We start from the raw sequence: 9,432 nt of genomic DNA, 5'->3' as shown, positions 1-9,432 counted from the left end.
TACTCCGGGTCAGGGCACAATGCTTGGCTCAACGGGATGTTGGGGCACTTGGCTCGCTTCGCTACTGCACCCCAAAGCTTACCACTCAGGATCCATTAGTCCCCAAGACGGACATCGCCATCTAGGTGCCCCTGGCCATTAAGGATGAGTAAGTATGTAACCCTCCTGTCAAAACTCCCAGTGACATGGAGAATAAAGGAGGCGAGAACCAGACAGGAGGTGAGTTTAAGTGGGTGAGGGCATGGACCGGGGCCAATCCTATTATGGAGGTGGGAGGGCACCTGAGTAAGTGGTTGCCGCTGACTAAGGTGTGGGACTGGCTGCTTACAGGTCCAGAAAGGCAGTGGGTCAGGGGTGGTAATGATGTTATCCGGCTGCGACACCCCCTGACTCTCTCGCTCTGAGCTGGCCATTTATGGAGGAGCACAGAAACCAGCAGCAACGTACGGCGGCACCGAGGGAAGACCCTGCGACAGGTGACCAGGGAGCCGCAGGGCAGACTCAGGGGCCGGAGGCAGCCGTTGCAGGGGAACATGAAGGTGCAGAAGGACACCAATGGTCCACAGAACTCGTGTGTCCTTCGTGGAGCTGTCGGACAACATGTGCTGTAGAGGATTCCGCCTCACAAGGGAGACCGTGAGGCGCCTGTGCCACATCCTTGGGGACTCGGCGCCACGTGGCAGAGGAGGACACTTGCGGCCTGTGGCCGTGAAGGCCATGGCAACCCTGAACTTCTACGCAACGGGGTCCTTCCAGGGCGCCATGTGGAATATCGCGGGCATCTGCCCGTAGGTCCATCCATGAGGAGAGAACTGGCATGTGATTGGAGGAACAGGTTCATGCAGAATCTCTCATTCAAACATGCCTGTTTGGGATTTCGAAAACTGGCTCCAGGGGCCACCTATGGCCCACGGGCCATACATCGGACAAACCTGTATTAAAGCTTGCTTGGTGCTGGCAGTTTCTCTTTGGAGTGCAACTATGTGTGCATACACAATGCAGTGTAGATCATAAGAAATGGGAGCAGGAGTTCGGCCCCTCTCAAACCTGCTTCATCATTTAATAAGACCACAGCTGATCTGGCTGTGGCCGTTCTGCTGGCCTCTGTTGGACACATTATTTATTTATACTAGCTGATCCGTTAAGGGATCTGTGGGCAGATAGTCAGAGGCAGAAACGGTGAGGTTTCCCTGCTGGTTTGCAGCCTCACAATGTGGGTCTGGGACACAGAATTGGAGATATAATCAGTGTGGTAGTCTGTGTCGAGGTATTTTGTATGTTTCCTATTGGTCAAGCTGTATGGTAGCCCCGCCCTGCAAGGCAGGGTATAAGAGCCCGTGCCGCCCCAGCAGCCTTCATTCTGTACCTGAGCTGCTGGGGGAAACATCTAGCTTATTAAAGCCTTCAGTTGGACTACAACCTCGCTTTAGTGGTCATTGACCGTGCACCGATCAGTCTGACCTCTGACCTGTTTCGCCTCCAGTCAGGCTGCATAATGGCAGGAGGACCTCTGAATGTCTAACCCTGTTGTATTTCAACATGGTCAGCTGTGCCATGAAAACACTGCCCTCGTTGCTCAATGTTTGTTTGTGATTTATGGCATTAGGAAGTATACAAAAGGCTGTTTCATCCCAAAGGTGCAGCAAATTATTACTGTTTTTATTTGTACTGTAAAATGTAAATTCTCCCTAGGCCCAGATGAGCATAAGCTGCTTTCCCCTTTGAGGGGGGAGAGCTGACTGGTGGTGATTTAACTTCAGAGTCACCACACCTCAGGCGAGGAGCAAGGTTGAGAAAGCGGGGCCTTCAATTATAACCTCAGCCGGTAGAGTCATAGATGTTTACAGCATGGAAACAGGCCCTTCGGCCCAGCTTGTCCATGCCGCCCAGTTTCTATCACTAAGCTAGTCCCACTTCCCCGCATTTGGCCCATATCCCTCTATCCCTTGGATAAGTGTGAGGTTATTCACTTGAAATGAAATGAAATGAAAATTTGGAAGCAAAAACAGGAAGGCAGATTACTACCTGAATGGCTGTAAATTGGGAGCGGGGAGTGTGCAGCGGGACCTGGGTGTCCTTGTGCACCAGTCGCTGAAGGTAAGCATGCAGGTGCAGCAGGCGGTAAAGAAGGCTAATGGTATGTTGGCCTTCCTTGCGAAAGGTTTCGAGTATAGAAGCAGGGATGTGTTGCTGCAATTGTACAGGGCCTTGGTGAGGCCACACTTGGAGTACTGTTTGCAGTTTTTGTCTCCTTCTCGGAGGAAGGATGTTCTTGCTCTCGAGGGAGTGCAGCGAAGGTTCACCAGACTGTTCCAGTATTGGCGGGACTGTCATATGAGGAGAGATTGACTAGGTTGGGATTGTTCTCGCTGGAGTTCAGAAGAATGAGGGGGGATCTCATAGAGACTTATAAAATTCTAACAGGACTGGACAGGGTAGATACAGGGAAGATGTTACCAATGATGTGTGTGTCCAGAACCAGGGGTCACAGTCTGAGGATTCAGGGTAAACCATTTCGGACAGAGATAAGGAGACATTCCTTCACACAAAGAGGGTGAGTCTGTGGAATTCATTACCACAGGAAGCAGTTGATGCTAAAACTTTGAATATATTCAATAGGCGGCTGGATATAGCACTTGGGGAGAATGGGATCAAAGGCTATGGGGAGAAAGCAGGATTAGGCTATTGAGTTGGATGATCAGCCATGATGGTGATGAATGGCGGAGCAGGCTCGAAGGGCCAAAAGGCCTCCTCCTGCTCCTATCTTCCATGTATGTAGCTATGTAGACCCACCCTCCCCATATAACTGTCTAAATACTTTTTAAAAGGAAAAAATTGTATCCGCCTCTACCACTGCCTCTGGCAGCTCGTTCCAGACACTCCCCACCCTCTGTGTGAAGAAATTTCCCCTCTGGTCTCTTTTGTATCTCTCCCCTCTCACCTTAAACCGATGCCGTCTAGTTCTAGACTCCTCTACATTTGGGAAAAGATGTTGTCTATCTACCTTATCTATGCCCCTCATTGTTTTATAGACCGGTATGGGAATTGAACCCGTGCTATTGGCGGCACTCCGCATCACAAACCAGCTATCCGGTCAACTGAGATAAGCCAGCGCCTCACAATTAATCAGGTCTTACTGCCAATCGTGAATTAATCTGGTACTTTTACCTGAGAATATAGTCCGACACTGTGGTATTATTGTCACTCATTCTTTTATTTTTTTAATTTAGTGCACCCAATTATTTTTCTTTTCCAATTAAGGGGCAGTTTGGGGTGGCCAATCCACCTAACCAGCACATCTTTGGGTTGTGGGGGTGAGAATGTGCAAACTCCACACAGACAGTGACCCAGGGCCAGGATTCGAACCCGGGTCCTCAGTGCCATAGACAGCAGTGCTAACCACTGTGCCACGTGCCACCCTTGCCTCTCATTCTTTTTTTAAAATATAGAGTGCCCAATTCATTTTTTCCAATTACGGGGCAATTTAGCACATCTTTGGGTTGTGGGGGCGAAACCCACGCAAACATGGGGAGAATGTGCAAACTCCACACGGACAGTGACCCAGAGCGGGGATCGAACCTGGAGCCTCGGCGCCGTGAGGCTAACCACTGCGTCACCGTGCTGCCCAATTGCCTCTCATTCTTCAGTAGAATTCCAGGGCACCCAAATGAACTCCAATGCAAGAGTTATGGGCAGCACGGTAGCACAGTGGTTAGCACTGCTGCTTCACAGCTCCAGGGTCCCAGGTTTGATTCCCGGCTTGGGTCACTGTCTGTGTGGAGTCTGCCCGTTCTCCCCGTGTCTGTGTGGGTTTCCCTCCGGGTGCTCCGGTTTCCTCCCACAAGTCCTGAAAGAAGTGCAGTTAGGTGAATTGGGCATTCTGAATTCTCCCTCCGTGTACCCGAACAGGCGCCGGAGTGTGGCGACTAGGGGCTTTTCACAGTAACTTCATTGCAGTGTTAACGTAAGCCTACTTGTGACAATAAAGATTATTATATTATATGACATCCGTTATTTTGTTATAATGGAGTAAAGATCACTTCAACGTCAAGTTGTCCTAATCATGGGAAATCTAAATACCTTGATATGCCTATTGCAAACTCTCTCCCTGCTGTAAGCACAGGTTAATGCTGTCAAGAGAAAATCTCAACCCCAATGCTGTCACCAACTTCACAAAGCATTTTTCTCCATTATATGCTCTAATCAGTCCCTTATTTTTCTTTTTTCTTGCCTTCTCACAAAATATAGTACTAAAGGCGACAAAATGTCATGTGAGAGTCCCTTTAAGAAAAGTGTGTTTTATCAAATGGCTGCAGTGATGTCATTGTGTGGGTGGAGCTGGCATGTGATTCTGCTTTTTACTTTCGTTTTAAGCTGGAAAAGTTCTTTCTGGCTCTGTGTTTTAGTTTTGCTTTCAGTTGGAGAGCTGCATTCAAACAAGGTGTATATCTCTCTCTCTAAAGAATGTCTCCAGATCACTTAATGACTTCAAAGTAATACCTGTTTCTGTAGAGAATTCAAACCTACTGTCTTTTTGTTAAAAAGTGTTTTGGCTTATGGGTGTTGTTAGGAAAGTTACTCAGGATTACCTATAGAGTACTGTATCTATTGGGGGGAGGGGGGGGGGGGGGTTAGCAGTGTTGGTAAGATGTTTACTGTGGGTTTATAAAATGTTAACTAGATTCATAGAATAAACATTGTTTTTGTTTAAAAATACTTCTGGTTCTCTGTTGCATCACACCTGTAAAGTGGGCCTTTGTGCTGCCCATAACCAAAATCTATTCAAAGATGTGGGTCAGGTGAACTCCATGATATACTTTGGTGTTCTCTAAACCCTGGCCCATAATAAAAGGTAGACAGACAATCCATTGGTGCAGTTCCAATATTGGTCTGGGACCCCTACGAGGAGATCTTATGGAATTAATTGGGGACGGTGCTTTGTCAGATGTTTCTTAACTTCTGCAGAGCTCTGCACACATACAATGCCTTACTTGAGGAAATGGACCTTGTACTTTCATTCCACCACTCTAGAAATGTGGGGGATGCTCAGTGCCTTTGATGTACTACATTTCTCCTCTTCATAAGTCAACATCATCATCTTCCTTTGTCTTCCTTTGACAGCTGAAGTCTTGCCCCTGTTGCTAACTTTTGCCTTAGTTCAATTGCTCTGTTTTATCACCTTTGCTCTTGAGTCGCCAGGTATCTTTCTGATACCGCCACGTGGTTCAAGTCCGAGTAATGATCAATAATCCAATACACCGCTTCGTAAGATTTAAATCAAAGCACATTTATTATACACAGTAATCACTACTCATGCACAAATTCTACGTCTAAGCTACTTCTACGACTAACAGGGCAATACTTAACTTGGAACTGGCCCACCAGGTCAGGGAAACGAATGGCCTTTCGTTCGGGTTCTGAGCCTGCGGGATTCGAAGTTGGTACAGATTGGTAGCTAGGAGCGCCTATCTCGTAGCGAGCGTTGAAGTAAGACTTACTGGATTTCAGCGATAGCTGGACCGGTCACTGTCAAGGGTTGGTTCGCGTTGCTAAGTGACCCGGTCAAGCAGAGAAGCAGAGGGCCGATTTGAACTTGGGCTTGATTCTTATAGTCCCCAGGGGCTTCCCGCCTTTCGGGGCGGACCCTGTACCTGGTTCTAAGTGATTGGACTTTGTCCCAATCACTTGGTTCGATTTTTCTCCAATGCTGGAGCGGTTCCCTGATGTCGTTTGTTAAATCGCAGAGCGATATGGTGTTGTTGCTAACGTTTGGTTGGTTCAATTGGCTCTGTTTTATAACCTTTGCTCTCGAGTCGCCAGGTATCTTTATGATACCCCCACGAGGTTCAAGTTCAAGTAATGATCAATAACTCGACACGCCAATTAGTAAGATTCAAATCAAAGCACATTTATTATACACAGTAAATCACTACTCATGCATAAACTCTACTTTCTAGGCTATTTTGATCAGTAACAGGCCTATACTTAGCTTCGGACTGGCCCACCAGGTCAGGGTAACAAATGGCCTTTCGTTCGGGTTCTGAGCCTGCGGGATTCGAAGCTGGTATGGATTGGTAGCTAGGAGCGCCTATCTCGTAGCGAATGTTGACTCAACATTCAGCACAGTAGCACAAGTGGATAGCACTGTGGCTTCACAGCGCCAGGGTCCCAGGTTCGATTCCCCGCTGGGTCACTGTCTGTGCGGAGTCTGCACGTCCTCCCCGTGTCTGCGTGGGTTTCCTCCGGGTGCTCCGGTTTCCTCCCACAGTCCAAGGACGTGCAGGTTAGGTGGATTGGCCATGATAAATTGCCCTTAGTGACCAAAAAGCTTAGGAGGGGTTATTGGGTTACGGGGATAGGGTGGAAGTGAAGGCTTAAGTGGGTCGGTGCAGACTCGATGGGCCGAATGGCCTCCTTCTGCTCTGTATTGTCTATGTTCTATAATAAGACTTACTTGTTTGGAGGCCGTTGGACAGTTCACTCTGAGGGGTTTCTTCGCGTTGCTGAGTGACCCGGTCAAGAAGGACGATTTGAACCTGGGGGCTTTGCTTTATAGTTCCCAGGGGCTTCCCGCCCTTCGGGGCGGACCCCATACCTGGTTTCAAGTGATTGGACTTTGTTCCAATCGCTTGGTTCGATTTATCCAACGCTGGAGCGGTTCCCTGATCGTTGGGCGGTCTTTAAGTGTCCATTAACCTCTTTTGTGTTGGCTCCTGCTGGCGCCGAGGAGTCTGGCTTGGCTTTGTTTCCCGTAAAATGTTTCGATTGTTCCCGGGGATCGCTCATTACTATGTAGATGGCTGCTACATTACTATGCAGATGGCTGCTGGTTTCAGTGCTGTCTGGTTCCTTACAGGTCTTAATACACATGATTTCTGCACTTGCTCGTTTTTGCCTGTGTTGGCTGAATTTCCCTTCAGCCTTTGCGGTTCTCCATTTTAAGTCGGGAAGTGGCCAACTCAGGTGGCTACAGCGTTTCTCCAGGTCGTTCTCCAACGCGCCTCGGATGAAAGAGCTACCTCAGTTTAACGGAACCTGGTGCCAAGTAAACTGCACATTTTATAACCACTGAACTTTTATTGTGCAAACAACATTTTGCATGGGCCGACCTTTGCGCTCAGCCTCACATATTATCTCAGAGGAAAAGCTTTAGGATGACATTTTAGTATATCTCGTAGTTGCGTTTCCTGTACTCTTTGAAGTTAATGAGCTGAGAGAAGGAGAATTGGAGTGTTTTCACAACACAGTGGGGGAAATGAGGCGATTGCAAAGTTTCTGCTTGTGGACCATCGTTGCAGTCTCTGGGTGTTTGGTCTTTGACCCTTATTCTAAGTGCACCAAAGAGTTGTTTACAGTGAATGTGATCATGCTAAACGACGCCGACTCTCCTTGGAACTTGCGTAACATCTATCCAGCCATAATGGATGGAATTCAATTTATTCAAAGAAAGCTTCATCGGGAAGGTAAGGGGCAAGCTCCGTTTTGTCTTTGTAGTTTGTGGTGCTGGGATCCACAGGGGAAGATAAAACGTCGGGGGGGGGATTGTAGAAGGTGCAAAGAAAAAAGATTGAGAGGCATGTCACCAGAACTGAGACGGTATAACTACCCGCAGAGATTGAACAGACCGGGCTCTTTTCTCCGGGATGCAAAACGGCAAAGTGGGAACCCAACAAAGGGCGTTAAAATTATCAAGGGACTCGGTAATGTGGATGGCCACAGATGTGCAGGTTAGGCGGGGTTATGGGGGTGGGGATCAGGAGGGCAGGGTGCTCTTTCAGAGGGTCGCGAAGGACCAAATGGACTCTTTTTTATATATAAATTTAGAGTAGCCAATTATTTATCTTTTTCCAATTAATTTAACTTTTTCCCTTACCAGCCTCCCCGAACAGGCGCCGGAATGTGGCGACTAGGGGCTTTTCACAGTAACTTCATTTGAAGCCTACTTGTGACAATAAGCAATTTTCATTTTTCATTTTCATGTTGGCCAGGACACGAGGGCTAACAGCTCTGAAGTCGCACGGCGTGGAAACGCTACCTGTGTTTTTCTCTGTCTTCACAAATGCTGGGTTTTCCCAGCATTTTCTGGTTTGGGTCCCAGGTTCGATTCCCACTTGGGTCACTGTCTGTGCGGAGTCTGCACGTTCACCCCGCTTCTGCGTGGGTTTCCTCCGGGTGCTCCGGTTTCCCCCCACAGTCCAAAGATGCGCAGGTTAGGTGGATTGGCCATGCTAAATTGCCCTTAGGTTAGATGGGGTTGCAGGGTTACGGGGATAGGGCGGACATGTTGGGCTTAAATAGGGTGCTCTTTCCAAGAGCCGGTGCAGACCCGATGGCCCGAATGGCCTCCTTCTGCACTGTAAATTCTATTAATCTATGCCTCCTCTGAATGGCCTCTTTCTGTACTGTTATCATAGAATTTACAGTGCAGAAGGAGGCCATTCGGCCCATCGAGTCTGCACCGGCTCTTGGAAAGAGCACCCTACCCAAGGTCAACACCTCCACCCTATCCCCATAACCCAGTAACCCCACCCAACACTAAGGGAAACTTTGGACACTAAGGGCAATTTATCATGGCCAATCCACCTAACCTGCACATCTTTGGACTGTGGGAGGAAACCGGAGCACCCGGAGGAAACCCACACACACACGGGGAGAACGTGCAGACTCCGCACAGACAGTGACCCAAGCCGGGAATCGAACCTGGGACCCTGGAGCTGTGAAGCAATTGTGCTAACCACCATGCTACCGTGCTGCCCCGTACTGCAGGGATTCTATGTAGAGGAGGGTGTTTCCTCCAGTGGGAGAGACCGAAGCAAGGGCCGAAAACATTAAATCAGTGTTTAGAATATAAAACCTGCCATCACACAGAGTAGTTGAGGCGACGAACACAGAAGAAACAACAAGGTAAGCAGAGGAGGGAGAAAGGGCTGGGAGGCGATGCAGTCACGGTAACATCAAGAGTGGAAGGAGAATGTTTGGGTGGAGCACAAACACAGGCATGGATCAGCTGGGCTGGGTTCCGATGCTGTAAATTGTATCTAGTGTTCCAGAGGATTGTACTGTGGCGGTGTTGGGTATCGCAATGGGCTTGCTCACTCTCCTCAGCCTGACCTCGGGCTTGGGCTCAATCTAGCCCACCTTGACGGAAAGGCGGCCTGCCTCTCTCTGGGCCTCGGATGCTTCCTCTTGTGGGGCATTCTAGAACAAGAGGCTTAGGATAGGAAGTCGCAAGTTTAAAACGGAGTTGAGGAGAAACTACTTCTCCCAAAGGGTTGTGAATCTGTGGAATCCACTACCCCAGAGTGCGGTGCATGCTGGGACAGTGTGTAAATTTAAGGGGGCATTAGATTTTTAATTGGTAATGGGTTGAATAATAATCTTTATTAGTGTCACAAGTAGGCTCACATTAACACTGCGGGGCAGCACGGAGGC

General features: G+C 48.5%; 1 protein-coding gene across 1 annotated transcript in view; it reads left to right on the top strand.

The window, feature by feature from the left end:
* Window positions 1–7,212: 7,212 nt before the first annotated feature.
* Window positions 7,213–9,432, top strand: part of LOC140403849 (guanylyl cyclase C-like) — a 154,467-nt gene continuing 152,247 nt past the window's right edge. The window contains exon 1 of the mRNA XM_072492042.1: window positions 7,213–7,463. Coding sequence (XP_072348143.1) covers window positions 7,256–7,463 — 208 coding nt within the window. The 5' untranslated portion in view covers window positions 7,213–7,255. The remainder of the gene's footprint in view (window positions 7,464–9,432) is intronic.

The sequence above is a fragment of the Scyliorhinus torazame genome, chromosome 29 (assembly GCF_047496885.1).
Source record: "Scyliorhinus torazame isolate Kashiwa2021f chromosome 29, sScyTor2.1, whole genome shotgun sequence".
In the NCBI taxonomy this organism is placed as follows: Eukaryota; Metazoa; Chordata; class Chondrichthyes; order Carcharhiniformes; family Scyliorhinidae; genus Scyliorhinus; species Scyliorhinus torazame.
Note: the sequence above shows the minus strand (reverse complement) of the source record. Positions and strands in the feature narration are given on the sequence as shown.